General features: G+C 39.3%; 2 protein-coding genes across 2 annotated transcripts; one reads left to right on the top strand and one right to left on the bottom strand.

Annotated features, from left to right (window-relative positions):
- Window positions 1-4,664: 4,664 nt before the first annotated feature.
- On the bottom strand, window positions 4,665-5,359 carry LOC128317860 (E3 ubiquitin/ISG15 ligase TRIM25-like). Its single transcript, XM_053231724.1, has one exon. It carries the CDS (start codon window positions 5,152-5,154, stop codon window positions 4,774-4,776), a length of 381 nt encoding a protein of 126 aa, XP_053087699.1. The 5' UTR covers window positions 5,155-5,359; the 3' UTR covers window positions 4,665-4,773.
- Window positions 5,360-8,018: 2,659 nt separating this feature from the next.
- Window positions 8,019-15,101, top strand: LOC113537008 (tripartite motif-containing protein 16). The gene is made up of 6 exons (XM_034301969.2): window positions 8,019-8,728; window positions 10,380-10,475; window positions 10,602-10,835; window positions 11,444-11,615; window positions 11,850-11,909; window positions 14,215-15,101. Exons 1-6 carry the CDS (start codon window positions 8,129-8,131, stop codon window positions 14,751-14,753), a joined length of 1,701 nt encoding a protein of 566 aa, XP_034157860.2. The 5' UTR covers window positions 8,019-8,128; the 3' UTR covers window positions 14,754-15,101.
- Window positions 15,102-17,368: the final 2,267 nt, after the last annotated feature.

Genomic DNA, 17,368 nt, shown 5'->3' with positions numbered 1-17,368 from the left:
TACTCCACCCACATGCTCCTGTGTGTTTATTGGGACTGAGGATTTTAATTCTGTTTTGTGTCTTTTACCATTGTGGTTCTTATTTATGTATGTAACCCTGGGTAAAGTTGGGTTTACTAATGATATTACTAATTGACAATATCTTTGATTAATATCTATGTACATGTTTTAATAGGACCCATATGAGGGTTCCGTTTGTATGTAACTGTCCCTTTAAGAGTGAGAACCTCATTTTTTAATGATTGTATGCAAATATGGGTGAGGAAGGATATTCATATCTGATTGGTTGTAAAAGTTATAGTCCCGCCTCCCTACTGGAAGGAGGATTCTTATTGGATGGTTGATTTATCATTCAGGGGAGAACAGGTGAAGCAGCGGACTCTTTAGTAAAATTATTTTGTTTGTATGCTGGGTGTTTTCAGCAGGAATGAGTGTTTTTTAATCGATTTAGTTGTTTGTTTTGAGTATTTTCAGTGAGTTTGTGAGATTTAGTGTCACGCGAGACGGCACTTGCCGTGTTTGTTTATGTTGGAACGGAAAGTCCGTTATTCCGGTTAACGGCAGATGAAGTAGAGAGAGAGAGAGAGAGAGAGATTCGGAGGAGGACATGGTTGGAGGACAGATCCCAGATAGCGCTCTGATCCCCTCGCGATCGAGAGTTCCTCTGGTACCGCTGGAGAGGAGACAGCGATTCGGAAGAGACTGCAGTGGGCATCAGATGCAGCGAGATCCGGAGCGGAGCTCATAACGCTTACTGCCTTAATGACAGCGGGACTGAGGGGCTTTATTTACTAATTTTGTTGCTCAGTAGAGTGAAGAAGCCAGCTTTGTGTTTTATTGGGCCACAACGAGCCCTAGCAACGTCTCAGGCCTGCAACGGTGGGGTGTGTGTGTGTGTGTGTGTGTGTGTGTGTGTGAGCTCACAAGTCATTAGTGTTAGTGTTGTTTGAAATCTGAATGCTTATGTAAGGCCTTGTATTTATCTTCTTTGCACTTTTAATCCCCCTGTACATAGTCTGTGACACTCATTTCACCGTTCAAAGAGGGTATTGACCTTTTCTCAAAAGAGGACATATAAAGTAATTAGTTAGAGTGTGTTTATTAATTGATTAGTATTTGAAATAAGTCACACAGAGACACCTGAAGGTGAACAGCTCTCTTTATTGGGGTTATTGATCCATGTGACACTGTCATAGATAGTGAATAGTTTCTTCTGTTTCTCTCCTTTCACACTTTCTGTTTATTTATTTTATTTATTTATTTACCCTATTTATCTATTAATTGATCTATTTGTGTATATATTTATATATTTGTTGGTGTCTTTATCTGTGTTAATAAATAATCTTCCTAATTTTGATACTTTCTGCTGACTAGTGAGTTCATTTCTGTATCAGAATATTAGTTTACACTGAAAGTAAAGGGTACTGACCTACACTTACCTGGAGTGTGAAATCCGTTAATGTAGGTCCGCTGACAGCATCCATCCGATCTGTTAAAGGAAAAGGATAGCTTAGCTCATAATTAATATTAATACTAGAGGGGAGTAACGACTTTAATATTTTCATTGAGAGACACATTACCTGAACCCGGGGCTCCACCCTAACAGAACTTAGGAGAAGTAAATCCTAGGAGGGCAGGGGGGGCTACATGTATAAAATATATTATTAAAATAATATTAACTATTATTATTGTTGTTGTTGATCTTAATAATATTATTTTTTATTTTAAATAATAGCTTATATAAAGTATATATGATGTGTATTTGTAATAATAGAAGTAATAAGAATTATACATAAATAAATCTCATTTTCTAATCTGATACTGATCCATGTGTTGGGTTTATTGTTCGCCAGTTTCTCCAGGGTCCTGAGTTTTCACTCATCAGGTTACTTGTAAACCATAAAAAATTCTAATTATGTGTAAAACATGTATTCTGTTAAAACAATATTTTGTCTTGGTTTTCCACATCAATAATAATAATAATTGCACCTCTGCACTGTTCCGTTCATTTTTTCCACCAGGCCATTATTGTACATGAGGCTTGAAGAGAACTAAGGATGTTACTAAAGCAGGAGGCAAATATATATACACACAATATTATGTTCTACATATTTTTATTTTTTTTTTGGAGGGTGTCATTTTGAAGCACAAAGGCGCTATGACACCACTGTGTTTGCGAGGGGATTTGGTGGCTTTGTGGTAAACACCTTGTCTCTGGACTCAGTAGGTGCTGGTTTGAAGTCAGCTTTTGTCTCTACTTGGTGTGTTTGATGGAAAATATTAGGTCAGGCTTTTGCGTTGTAAAAATATTAAACCAAGATGGTGTGTGATGTAACTGGTTCAAGTCTATGCACTTTACTTATATGAACTTATACGACAGTGACTAATATGAAGGTGAAAAGGACTATAAAAGAATTGTGTGAGATCCTGTGGCTCATGTGGATGAGTATCACCTCTGGGTTAAGCGGTTGCTGGTTCAAACCCCAGCCAGGACTCCAGGATATAAACATAGAGGCTTCAGGAATCAGTGGCAGATAGAGGGAAAGGTGCAGGTGGTCTAGAGGGTGTGATGACAATATCTGGGCAGCTGCCCCTCCAGGGATTGGGCTGGGTAGGTGTGGGTTCAGGTGGCTTGGAGAGGGTGTGGTAAGTTAGTTTTCACAGTGCTCCCCCTATTATGCAAAACTAAGTTAACACTCTTCCTCCCTGCATCATAACCCCCCCTCCCTCTTCTACCACAACCCAGGAACTGCCCAGATATTGCCCACCCCCTGCCACCCCCTGGGCATCCCACATCTTCTGCCTGCCATTGACCCCTTAAGCCTCTATGTTCACAACCTGGAGTCCTGGCTGGGGTTTGAACCAGCAACCTCTTAACCCAGAGGTGACACTCATCCACATGAGCCACAGGATCTCACACAAAGGACCCGTTTTATAGTCCTTTTCACCTTCCTATAAGTGACAGTCATATAACTAAGTAAACTGCACAGACTTGTAGACAGCACAAAAACCTGCCCTTTTAGCGCCATTTCTCCACCCAAAAAACTGAGTACAGCAATGAACTGCACTTGAACTAGCAAGCTCATGGGCCTAAGGCAAGGCTTTTACCACAAAGCCACCAAATACACACTGGTGTCATAGCGCCTTTGTGTTTTAAAATGACACGTGCAAACAATCCAAAAACATTTCTGTCTCTTGCTTCGTCCATATGTCCATTGTTCACACAGTATAGCGTTTGTTTTTATTTTCTGTAAAAGTCTTATGTCTGTATTATCTGAATTATCTAAATAGAAACAAAGATGCTACAGAAGAAAGATGCTAAAAAAATGACAAAGAATTAGAAAATTTAGTTTTGAGTTTTGTTTTATATTTATTTTCTTAATTGAATTGAATAATATTTTAAAATTAAGCATTACTTGTAAGTTGGTAGCTACAGGATTACAGTAATTGTAAAATTGCAGCTACAAGATTAGGCTTATAAACTTTGCAGTCTGACTGGAGCAAAGAGAAACATTTTAATTTTCTGAAATATTATTACTTTATGTTATTATCAGGTATCAAACAACTTCTGTATCATTTTCAACAGAATCATGAACATAGTTCACTTATAAATATAAAATGTCATAACCATTTATGATTGCACCAAGTTATTGAACTTTATCAGAATAGAAATGTAGCGACACCATGAACAGTCACTTGTAATATTTTCTCCTTCTCTCCTCCTTTTTTCGGAAATTCCTGCTCTGGAAGATTAAATTCCCATATCTCACAAGTCTGGGTTTAATGATTGACCTGAGCGTAGATTGTGTTTAGTAAGCAGAGAGAATGTCCAGGTAAAGCTGGGGTTATTGAAGGACATTGATGTATAGGAGAGAATGTCAGAGATCTCAGCAGTAAAGATGGAGAGAACCGTAATCTACTTGCTCGTCGTGTTTCTGCTGATGCCGGTGCCGAGTCTGCACTTAGAAAGATAAAAGTTTAGAGCTTTTATATTAGAGCACATGCGCTACGTTTATGTAACAAATCTAAAACAGTTTAATTTCCACACAGCAGTGTTAAAAAAACTCATTTCCATTTGTACATGTTGTGTATAATGGTGTAACTGATGCTTCTACACAGAGCCAAAATCAAAGTTGGGGTGTGTTGGAAACTCAGAAGTGAAGACCAGGAGACTCGGGTATATCTTCAGCAGGATTCTTTATTGAGAACGTGCTGTTTCACTCTGCAGTCATCAAGTCTAAACAAGAGATCTGTTGTAGTTTTATACACATTTTAAGGGTCAGTCCTTAGAGGTGGAGACAAAAGCACTCAGGTGACAACTTTAAGCAAAACATGGAAAAGAAGTACAGAGTTATAGGAACCCTCCCCAGACTCTGCAGTTTCACCAGCTCTAATCCAATCAGCATAACTAAACCACTCACACACTTCATTATCATAGAGATAAAGAAAAGTCCACACCTCAGGTATTGATGATCATGAACAATGGCCACCAATGCAAAGAATGGGGCAGAGGCACCAAGAGCCATCACAGACAAAAGGTGGTAGCCTCAGTTACTATGCTCGTTTGACTCACAGTAAAGAGAACAGGAACTGGCAGAAACCTCCTACTAGAAACTTTGCTCAGCATAATCATTCAGCTGATGTCATTCAGCATACTAGAAAACAGTGACTCTCATATTTGTATTCCTACAAGTGTCAGAGATTAACAAGTCAATTTAACAATATATATAGTTGTGAGAAACTGGGACACATCTTACTGCACTACACACATTACTAAGGATCACACAACCTCACAGTTATATCGTCATCTAACAAGTAGATCCCAAACCCAGCGTATAGAGGCTGAGTGAATGTGGTGTGGACTCTGTGGAGGAGCTTCATCGTGTCAGAGACGCTGTAGAAGGACAGAGTTCCTGCACTGTGATCCACATACACTCCTATTCTGGAGGATGATGGCCCTTGGATCTCGGTCTGAATGTTGTTGTGATAGAAACAGAGAGACGTGGAAGAACAGCGCAGACACCAGGACCGATCGTTGCGTCCAAACTTGCACTCGTCGCGCCATCCTTTCCTGCAGATCTCTCTGTACGAGACGGATATTTCCACATCGTCATCTCGCATCCACTCCACCTCCCAGTAATGGCGTCCAAGCATACTCTCCTCACACAACACCTGCCAGTGGTAGTCAAACCGCTCCGGATGATCAGAGTACTCCTGGTCTCTCCAGCTGTGTCTCAGCACTCTGTTGTTGTCACTCAGAATGAGGTGCTGATTTACTGTGTTGGGGTCCAGAGTCAGAGAACAGAAATCTGAAATAAATGAGAAGAATGTAAGGTATAATTAAAAAAATACATTTATTACTTAAGTGAGACACCAACCGATTTATACTATTTCTTACCTAAACCTATGTTCACACTAGCAAGTGACAAAGCGACAAGTGATCATTCAGTTTCTACGTATGTGTGCAACAGGGACCCATGATTTCAGCGACAAGTGACATTTCAACTCATATTTTATAGATTCTGTGTATATAAAGTAGGTATGACACAGTAAAACACAGTAAAGCTGTTCACACTGACCCATTTTTCTGTTTCTGTTGTCAGACAGCGGAACGAGTCTGAAATAGGGAGTGAAACGCGGCTCATTAAGACTACATGTTAACCAGCAGTCACTTCCAAGCCATTTCCAAGCTGCTGCTCTGCGCTGCTAAAATCCTGATTTTATAACCGCCACGTCGTCTGACAAAATCACCACACACACAACTTAAAGACATCGGCTGTGCTGTGATTTTGGCTATATTTACATGGAAAATGATCACTCAGAGAGAAAGTTACAAGCCACAGAAAGCGACTTAAAAAAGAAACCAAACTTCCCCCTACTGCCCACTTCCGCCCTCTGCTGGTGAAAATACTGTTCACACCATTCTCACCAGTAAACTAACACCAGTCAGTTTTTCAAGTGTTTATTGTTTATTTCCTTAAATCTTGGAGCTTTATACAGCTGTACTGGTATATCTCAGAAAGCCTGACAGACTCTGTTCCAAATCAGGTTTGAAATGAATCAAGTGCTGACTCTTTACTACACACTGAATGGCTGATCAAATTAAACTTAGGACCAAGCCTTGGGCATGGTGGTTTAGTGATTAGTATGTTTGCCTCCAGTCCTGGGGTTGGGAGTTTGATTCCTGCCTTCTGTGTGTGTAGAGTTTGCATGTTCTCCCAGTGCTTTGGGTACTCCGGTTTCCTCCCCCAGTCCAAAGACATGCATTATAGGCTGACTGGCATCTCTAAATTGTCTGCAGTGAGTGAATGGGTGTGTGAGAGTGTGTTGGATTGTGCCCTGTGATGGGTTGGCCAAGGTGTCTCCTGGGAGGGGAGAGTGTCTCCGAGTCTCCTGGTATAGGCTCCAGGCTCCATGCAACCCCGGATATGGTGCTGGCACATAGAACCTCCTAAAACCAAGTTCATCTATAAGTTAGAAATGTAGTTTCCATGTTTTTTGGTGTTGGTGCCAGAATCCTTTTTGTGGATGACATTAATAAACATGTCTCTGCCACCCATATGGTACACAGTTGTACATAATTCTGTACAAAATATACAGACGATAAAAGGAAAACAAGTTTTTTTTAACACTGTTATGTGGAAATGAAACTATTTAAGATGTGTTACATAAAATTGGCATTTATCATCTAAACGTTTATCTTTCTAGCTGCAGATTAATTAATATCACTACATTCTCTTCTGCATTTCCTGGATAGTTACTTCCTGAAATAGACAAGAATGAGGAGGGAATGTTTGAATTACCGAAGTTCAGAAGTGTGTGTGTTTTGACAGAGAAACCAAGAGATATATTGTGTTTGTGTTCAAACCCTTTAGATGAAGAGTGTTGGATTTCTATTTTTTTTCTAAATGCATTTTTTCGCTTGTATTTTTTGAGATTTTAATTAAGTCCTCTGAATCAACCATTTCCAACCTTCATAAAATCCATCTTCATCTCGCAGCTTCAGGGTCCTGGGTTCGATCCTGAGCTTGCTTTACTGTCTGTGAGTAGTTTCATATGTTCTTCCTGTCCAAAAACATGCAGGTAGGCAGATTGGCTATGCTAGATTGCCCCTAGTTGTGAATGTGTGAGTGAATGTGTGTGAATGGTGCCCTGAGACTGATTAGTGTCCCATCCAGGGTCAGTTCTCCCACCTTGTGCCCAGTGCTGCTGGGATAGACTCCAGATCCACCGTGACCCTGATCAGGATAAAGCGCATACTGAAAATGAATGAATGAATAAATGGTTAAAAACTGTTTAAGTGAAATTAGTTAATAAATAAATTAATAAATAAAAAGAGCAGTTTGTGCCCTATGGAGTCTTTCATTTCAAACTTCAAACATTCAGTGGACACAGCACAGTCACAGAGAGAAAGATTTAAATCTACTGTAAACACATGAGCAGTGCCTGTGAGTGACAATAACAAATCTCTGAGGAAAAAAACACACTGGTGTAGGTGAGCAGTGGCAGCAGCAGCAGAGAAAGATAAAGTAGTTGACACGTCAGGATGTTCACAGGTGAGAAGTCAAGTAAAAGCAATGTTAGGGTTTAGTTTCATACCTGTGTGTTCTCACATATAAAGAACTGAGTTAAGATTGATTCCTGTGAGAATTAGTGTATAGGTGTGAGTGTGTCTCTGCAGGGTGGTGGGGTGTCAATGCAGGGGGTGTGAGTTAATTCCTGACAGCTGCATCCTCCTCCCTTTTAAAATGGCTTCAACATTCTTCCAGGATGAATATAATTTTGAAGATGTCACTAGGAATAAGTTGTTAAATTGTAACAACTGTAATTTATCAACAAGGCTGAAAGTTTTGCTCGAGGTGTCAGTAGGCAAAAAAGACCAGAAAATTAAGACCCATTCTGTGTGTGTTTCATGAAATGAATCCTAGTAAGTGTAGCTACATGGGTTATATTTATGCACTGAAGGGAGATGAAATGGTTAACAGAGGAGTATTCATAATCTCTCTGCATTTGTGCTCCTCCTCTCTCTCTCATACACTCAGAGAACCAGGAAGTAACTCCTCATTTCAGAGAAAACAAAACTGATCTCTGTGTGTGTGTGTGTGTGTGTGTGTGTGAGTGCAGGAAAATGGCAGAAGCCAGTATTTCAGCAGATCAATTTTCAGTGGACCAGTTCAGCTGTCCAGTCTGTCTGGATCTCCTGAAGGATCCGGTGACTCTCCCCTGTGGTCACAGTTTCTGTAAGGTGTGTATTAATGGCTGCTGGGATCAGGAGGATCAGAAGGGTGTCTACAGCTGTCCTCAGTGCAGACACACTTTCACTCCGAGGCCTGTTCTACGCAGAAACAACATGCTGGCTGAAGTGGTGGAGAAACTGAAGAAGACTGAACTTCAAGCTGCTTCTCCTGCTCACTGTTACGCTGGACCTGGAGATGTGGAGTGTGATTTCTGCACTGGGAGAAAACACAAAGCCGTCAAGTCCTGTCTGATGTGTCTGGCTTCTCTTTGTGAAATTCATCTGAAACCTCACCTAGAACTTCCTGCTTTGAAAAAACACACATTAATTGAAGCCTCAGCAAAACTACAAGAGAAGATCTGCTCTCAACATAACAGGCTGATTGAGATCTACTGTCGTACTGATCAAACCTGCATCTGTTATTTGTGTACGATGGATAATCACAAAGGACACGACACCGTCACAGCCACAGCAGAAAGAGCTGAGAAACAGGTGAGAAATCTTTCCAAAATCAAATCATCTTAATTATATTTTCCCATCTAGAAACAGGTGCGTTAGTTAGTTATATGATTTAAACTTTAATTTCATTTTGTGAATCAATCGGAAGGATTCTGTAAAGGCCTATTAAAACTGTATGTGTTCTGGTTAACAGAGTGTTAAATTTATCCTCAGTGATAATCGTAATGCGGTCAGATCAGTTAGTGAACATTTCAACCAACACCATACTGTAAAATGGTGAAGCAGGTGAACATACACACATAGAGACAGAGAGAAAGAGAGAGAGAGAATTGAGATAAAGCAAATACTAACCGAAGCTGTTATAATATGCTCCACTCTTCTGGGAAGGCTTTCCACTAGATTTTGGAGCGTGGCTGTGGGGATTTGTGTTCATTCAGATACAAGAGCATTAGTGAGATCAGGCACTGATGTTGGTGAGGAGGTCTGGGGTTCAGTCGGTGTTCCAGTTCATCCCAAAGGTGTTCAGTGGGGTCGAGGTCAGGGTTCTGTGGAGGACACTCGAGTTCTTCCACTCCAACCTTCACACACCATGTCTTCATGGAGCTCGCTTTGTGCACAGGAACATTGTCATGCTGGAACAGGTTTGGGCCTCTTAGTTCCAGTGAAGGGAAATTGTAATGCTACAGCATACAGAGACATTCTATGCAACTGTGTGCTTCCAACTTTGTGGCAACAGAAGGCTTCCTTAAAGCCCTTTAAGGAAATAAAATACAAAATAAAGCAAAAATAAAATACAAAATTTTAGTTACTTCATACAAGTTGTGAGCATGACTGTGGACTGAGACGGGCTAAAACCAGTTCTTAAACACGTCCTAAACATGAGACTAATACAGATTATTGAGGAAACTGAGGACTGGAGCTGAACTTGATCTTGAACTCCTTTGGACTTCAGACTCTTTCTGGGAGGATTCCAAGATGTCACACCTTCATCCAGCCTTTTTACAACTTACAGAGCATTCCTTTACTCTTTTACTCTTTCACCTCCCATCCATGCCCAAGAACACACAGCCCTGCCTTCAAGAATCTACGGTGGGCAGGAGAGTTCATCCACATCTAGGGTTCAGCCATTAGATAGCTATATAACCTTACATCTGCTAGCTAACTGGATTCAGAGTAAAGAGAATCCTTCAGTTCCAGCCATCAAATTAAAACCCCATGCAATGAAATCTACAGAACATTTACAGTCAAAACACAACTGCAAGAATAACTGTATAACAATGTCTATATCATTTTATGGACTTTATTAGCACCACTCAGAGTGTTAAGCTCCTTTGTGACATATTGTTAAAAGCACTATACAAATAAATTTTAATGACCGTTCAATTGTATTTTTATGTTTGTCCACTTTATTTTGCCACTCACCATAAGCAGCGTGGCAGTGATTTCTAGCTAGAACACTAAAAGATGCGGTACCCATGTAGAAATTGTACAACACTGAGCTACCAGTTGAAAGGATATTGTGATGTAGGAGCTAATAAACTAACAGCTCAGTGTAGAAACACACACAGTACACAACATAACATTCACAGCTCTGAGAAACATTAATGTACTTTTAACTAACATTAATATGTAACCAATTAGCTCATACTTTATTAACAGCTGGATGTAACTGATGTGTCTTCAGAGTGAGTTAAAGCAGGAGCAGATGAAATCCCAGCAGAGAATCCAGGAGAAGCAGAAGAAGGTGCAGGAGCTGAAACAGGCTGTGAACACTATAAAGGTGAGCAGTGAGCAGAGACAGAGCTGCTCCTAGAAACACACACAACATGGACACTGAGTCATTTAGAGTCCCAGTAAGAGAGGGAATGATAGATGAGCTTTAAATCTTGTGTGTGTCTCCTAACAGCTCAGTGCACAGACAGCAGTGGAGGACAGTGAGAGGATCTTTACTGAGCTGATCAGCTACATGGAGAAAAAGCGCTCGGAGGTGACGGAGCTGATCAGAGCTCAGGAGAAGGCTGAACTGAGTCGAGCTGAACGACTCCTGGAGCAACTGGAGCAGGAGATTGCTGATCTTCAGAGGAGAGTCACTGAGCTGGAGCAGCTTTCACACACACACGATCACATCCATTTCCTCCAGGTAACACTCACTGTCTGATCTACAGAGCCAGCTGTTCCTCACACACTCTCTAAAACACCTCTCATTAAAGCAAGAATAAATGTCCCTGTCTGACATCACAAGTGTGTCTGGTGTTATCCTGAGATCAGGTGACTTCACAGTTTATTACTGTTTGTTATTGTTTAGTGCTGTTTAGCTTCTCTTTAACTCGACTTCAGTTCTTAGTTAAGTTCAGTAATATTAGTTTGTGGATTTGAGTTTGAATAGCCATGACTTCATTTGTCTGGTGTGTTTATCGTGACAGTTGAGCAATGAAGGATCACAGTAGCCACCAACACTGACTAATGTATCTACTGTTTTCCTATATCTATGGCTACAACATTAAAAACTGATGGCTTAAAAGAAGGGTTCATAATGATTATATGATGTATTTGTGTAATGCATGCTGGGTAATGTAGTGAACACTGATGGATGTAAATATGACCTCTTTAAAAAATTATGAATTCTGCTAAAGCACTGAAACTGACAGATGAAACACTGCACTACAAAATCCTTATTCTTTTATATAAATTTAACTGCAAGAAAATTTGTTTACACATGCTGTTTTAAATTTAATTTGCTGTCTGTAGGCTTTAGCTTCTGGACGTCGGTCTCCCTCACTTAAAAGACCAGATTTTCACACATCCAGCATCACTGTCCATCAACATCTCTCATTTGATGGAGTGAGGAATTCTCTCTCAGATCTGAAGAAGAGACTCGAGGAATTCTGTGAAGAGGAAATTAACAAAATCCCTCCACATGGTAAGAGGAGCTGTTCCTGCTGGAGAAACACAATGATGGACGTCTTTACTCGCTCTGTGAAGTGTTATTTCTTAGCAATGCTCCTGCTTTCTTTTTGCAGACAGTTTACTCACCTGATACTTTTAACTAAAATACTGATTTAAAATGAATAAACTGACTGTATCACTTTAAACTGTTTCCATCTTTTACACAACCTGATGATGCTTTTTGTCATTTCCATTTTTCTCTCCACAGCTGCAGCAGTTCAGATCATTTCAATACCAGAGCCACAGAGCAGAGAAAATTTTCTGAAATGTACGTCTAAAACACACACACGCACACACAAGCGCGCACCTACACACAACGTGCATGCACACACACACAGTAGTCACTTGTAGGACCTGTTTCCAGTATTTAGTACATGTGAGGTCCACCCTAACACACACCAGCTGTCTTCATTCCTTGTGGGGACCAAATGCACTTTAAGTAATAAGAAATATTTTTTTCCCCTTTGATGCTAAAAAAATTATTAATCCAGAATGATGTTTCCAGAAAGACAACTTTTATTGGTTGACTGAATAGCAAATGTAACAGTAGGTATGCATATAAAAGCAGAAACAGACATCATTTTAATCTACAAACACAATTCTTACCTTAGAAACAGGCATGTTAAACAGATGTTTTGTATTTTATTTAAATTCTAAGCAGATCCAGGTCAAGAGCTTCAGTTAATGTTCACATCAAACATCAGCATGAAGAAAAAATGTCATCTCTGTGACTTTAACCGTGGCATGGTTGTTGGTTCCAGATGTGCTGGTTTGAGTATTTCAGAAACTGCTGATCTCCTGGTATTTTCACACACTACAGTCTCTGGAGTTTACACATAATGGTGTGAAAAACAAAAAACACTGAGTTTTTCCTGATTCTGATGTTTGATGTGAACATTAACTGAAGCTCTTGACCTGGATCTGCATGATTTTATACACTGGTTGATTGAATAACTGCATGAAAGAGCAGCTGTAAAAAAAAAGACTTTGTGCCCCATGTTGAAAAGATGCAGAGGGTGCATTTAGCTTCAAACACACATGCTCTGTCAGTGGTATATATATACAGTACTGTGCAAAGGTCTTAGGCACCCTATTATTTTAGTACAAACTTTGTTATAGATGTTTATTTTCTGAGTTCTACATTATTGATTCAGTACAAAAACATTTTAAATTTCCAAACATTGGTTTTTCAGCACAAAATGAAACGTTACAGAAAAATGTTTGTATGTCAGTAAAGAAAGCAGCAGATTCCATAAGAGACACTTTTCAGATAAAAACATAATGAAGGCTGCTGGGTTTCGCTGCAGAAATAAGAAGCGAGTCGACAGTCAAAGTCTCCAGAAGAACTGTGGCTGCTTCTGCAAGATGCTCAGTAACACTTCCAGCTCATTTCCTTATAAAACTGCACACACTGCACCTCAGATAGTGTTTTTTTTTTTTTAAAGCAAAGTGTCATCAGACCAAATATTGACTTTGTGTCATTTATACTGCTTTTTATGGTATTTTTTAAATGTATAAACATTTAATTTCATTATTTTTGAAGGCATCTTTGCTCTGCAGCATTTCATTGCATGTGCCTAAGATTTTTGCACAGAACTGTAAGTGTGTGTGTGTGTGTGTGTGTATATATATATATATATATATATATATATATATATAATAATAATAATAATAATACATTTTATTTATAAAGCACTTTACATTTTAAAGAAAATCTCAAAGTGCTACAAAAAAACAGCAATTAAAACCAGCTGCCAACTGAGATTAGCACAGAAATTTAAACTATATTAAAACACTTTTTATAAAGGTACGTTTTTAAACCCCTTTTAAAACCATCAGTCATTTGTGGAGCCCTCAGATGTATATATATTTACACATTCTGTGTGCCAGAACACTACTGTCTACTACTATCATCTGCAATACTTGTTGTGTTTAATAAAATTAGGCTTAACAGCTGGGTTAATTACAGATAAAAAAAAAACACTCTGAAAGGACTTGTCCTAAATTATAATAATAATAATAATAATAATAATAATAATAATAAATGAAACAGTACTTTTCAGACATGATGGTCATGGTGTAAGGTGTGTCTAGCTGAGTGTTAGGATTACTAGGAGAACACTTTGATAACCTGACTGTGCATTTCCTCTCATTAGGAGGACAGTATTAGTGCACCACATTTATCCAGCGAGCTGCTACACTAACTTCTCAAACTTTCTGCACACGTTTCCATAATATTACTTCTTTCACATTCTTATTTTTTGTAACCAGAAACTAATAACAAAGCTGCAAAAAAATAATACTCTTACCTTGTAAGTCGCGTTCGTCTTCTGTTAAACTCACATTGGCTCTTTCTAAAATGTAAATTAGTAATGGCGGAGGTGACCTCCTCATGGGAAATGTAGTCCATTAGCACTTCCGGGTACGCTTCTTTGTATTGATAAAAGGACGGCGAAAAACTACATCTCTCCGGTTAAATATTAAAAAGCTAATTATTGTATTGGCTATACACTTAGCGCTTACACTTTTAATAAAACATGCCATGTTCAGTTTGTTTTTCTCTTTTATTTCAGATTTCTGTTATCTGACTCTGGATCCCAACACGGTACATCATTACCTGGTTCTGTCTGAGAAGAACAGAGCGGTGAGGTACAGTGAGAGCGAGCAGCAGTACTCTGATCATCCAGAGAGATTTGACTCTATCAGGCAGGTGTTGTGTAAGGAGAGTGTGTGTGGACGCTGTTACTGGGAGGTGGAGTGGAGCGGTATATTAGGTGGTGTGTTCATATCAGTCTCATATAAAGACATCAGAAGGAAAGGACGGGGTAATGAGTGTGGGTTTGGAGGCAATAATCAGTCCTGGAGTCTGTGGTGTTCTTCTTCTTCTTCTCTTTGTTTCTATCACAACAACATTAAGACTGATCTCAGAGTTCCATCATCCTCCAGAATAGGAGTGTATGTGGATCACAGTGCAGGAACTCTGTCCTTCTACAGCGTCTCTGACACGATGAAGCTCCTCCACAGAGTCCACACCACATTCACTCAGCCTCTATACGCTGGGTTTGGGTTCTACTCGTTTTCTACATCTGTGAGATTGTGTGATCCAAAATAAAGTGTGTAGTGTTTTATGTAAAATTCCTGCACATTGTCACATTGCTGCTCAGTCATCTGTCTCACTAGCACACAATCCATCTGCACAAAAACACACTCATTTAAATGTATTCATTAAAACAGATTAGTCATTTTACAATAATTAAAAAGGAAATGTTAAAAATGAACTGTCAGACAAGAAACTAGTAAAATTTCAGGAGAAAAGGATGGAGGAGTGAGAAGTGCAGCGCGCGAGCTGTGTGAGTTGTGCTGAAATCGGTGACACAGAGAAATCTGTGACTAGAGGTCACTGTTCAGTAAATGTTCAAGATTGCAGCTTCTGTCTTTTCTGTTTATGTTTTATGATTGTGATTGTTAATTAAACGATGTGTACTCCACCCACATGCTCCTTTGTGTTTATTGGGACTGAGGATTTTAATTCTGTTTTGTGTCTTTCACCATTGTGGTTCTTATTTATGTATAAAATATATTATTCAAATTATATTAACTATCATTATTGTTGATCTTAGTAATTCTCTCTCTGACTCTCGCTGGAGGCGGTCGCATTTTTTCCTCTCTCTGCTGTGTCTGTGTGCCTCTCCCGTCTCGTCTCTATTTTTCCTTCTGCTGGTGAAGCTTCTCAAATCCTAAATTATGTAATTGATAAGCTGGTCCTTCATATAAATGTTAAGTTTGTCGTGTTCAAGTTGCCCATTTAAATAATTAAAACGGTTCCAATATTTACCTCAGAGTTAGCTGCTGATTTAGCTCACGCGCGCAAACAGGACGATAAATTACACAACAATGAAGCAGGAACGTTATAAAAGCTTCAAAATATAAAACATTACAACTCTAAAATGATATTTAACATTACACATGGAAACCACTATATTAAAGTGACGAACAAAATATATCTTTATATTTTTGCTTTCCTTTACCTCAGCGTGAAGTGGCAGTTGGCCGTTACGATCCAAATGATGCGCATGCGCAGAACTGCGATTTCTCCAGCTAAGTTTCGACCAAACAGAGAATGTTGTTGATACTGACCTATACAACTACAAATAGACGTTGAATCGAGGTCTCTTTGCTATCTGGGACATTAGTGATTTATAATTGTTTAGTGTTTCAAGCCCGTAATGCTTCACTGGGTTCATACTGCATTTCCCCTGAATAGTAAACACAGTAAACAGAAAAGCTGTAACTCTTTCATTCAAATCAAACACACTGCATGTACAGTTCTGTTGTCTGTCCCTTTTAGTGTTATTTCTACTTGGGTTAGACAATGTGTGCTCAATCTATCAACTTTTAATTTCTTCTCCAAAACACATTTTATGGGGAAAATGACGATAGAGTAAATAAACCTCGGCCATGACTTCATTACATTACTTTACATCTGCGACTGAGACCATAACACGACTGCTGATGCCGTATTACGGAAACATTACTAACACAGTCTATAAGAATATAGCCCACTGGAGCTCAAATGTAGGGGGTGTGTCACTCACATGACACGGCTTTTACTGATTGGCTGTGTGATCTACAGTACAGGGGTGGGTTTGTTGGTCACCGATACCCCGCTGATACGAGCCACCCCTGTTTCCTCTGATCCTCCTTTAACTCACTCTACTATGTATAAAATACAGTTCACATGTAAAAGACTGAAAGCTGTTGGATTCACAGAAATTTCAAAGTTTAAAGGATTGAGTTACTTGTGTGGGGAAGGGTAAATTTCTTAATCACAGCTGTTTATGCATTATGAGTTTCACTACTTAAGTTTCACTCTTGTTCTGCTGAGCATTAGATAGATAGATAGATAGATAGATAGATATACTTTTTTGGTCCCCTGAGGGAAATGATGTTACAGCAGCATAAAGAATAAAAATAAAATTAAAAGCAGAATTGCAGATCTATAAAAAATGCACTGAATATTACATAAAGATATGTACAACATCAAAAAGAGTAATAGTAATAAATAAAAGAAAAAATGAGCAATAAAAACAGGTGTGCAAAAATGACAGTGAATAATATATACAACATATGTATAACATAAACAGTATATACAGATGGTTATGCAGAAATGTGTTCACATATCACACAGAGATGACCTGTTGTACAGTGTTAAAAATTAACGTCATCATGTGCCGCTATAAACTGATAAAAAGCCTGTATGATGGGTGTTGGCTGGTTAAATATTTTCTTACCTTTCTGACCTGATTAACACTGAGTGAAGACAAATGTCAATTTTAATTAAGACATTTTAAAATAAATCACATGTGAAATAGCCAGGCGCCTGGACTAGATGGGACAATGCACCGGAGAGAAAGGTGACCTGGGCTGAGCTGTAGAAAGCTGAGCTCGACTGGTTCCAGTTTCTTGTCCAGGCAGTGTATGACAAACCTTCATACATGGGCCAAAGCAGATACTCCAGCATGTCTGCTGTGCTCCAGATGTGGAACCCTTGGGCACTTCCTGATCTGCTGCTCCAAGAGAAGGGGGTGGGGGGTGGGATGGAGGGGGCGGAGATACTGCTGGTGGCATGACCAAGTCCCAAAGGTCACCGCAAAAACCATCAATGCAGGAGTCAATTGGAGCAATGCGCATCACCCCGTAAAACAGGCCATTGGCTTCCTTAGAGCC

This window comes from Pangasianodon hypophthalmus, chromosome 30 (assembly GCF_027358585.1).
Source record: "Pangasianodon hypophthalmus isolate fPanHyp1 chromosome 30, fPanHyp1.pri, whole genome shotgun sequence".
NCBI classification, from domain to species: Eukaryota; Metazoa; Chordata; class Actinopteri; order Siluriformes; family Pangasiidae; genus Pangasianodon; species Pangasianodon hypophthalmus.
This window is presented reverse-complemented; position numbering and strand designations above follow the sequence as displayed.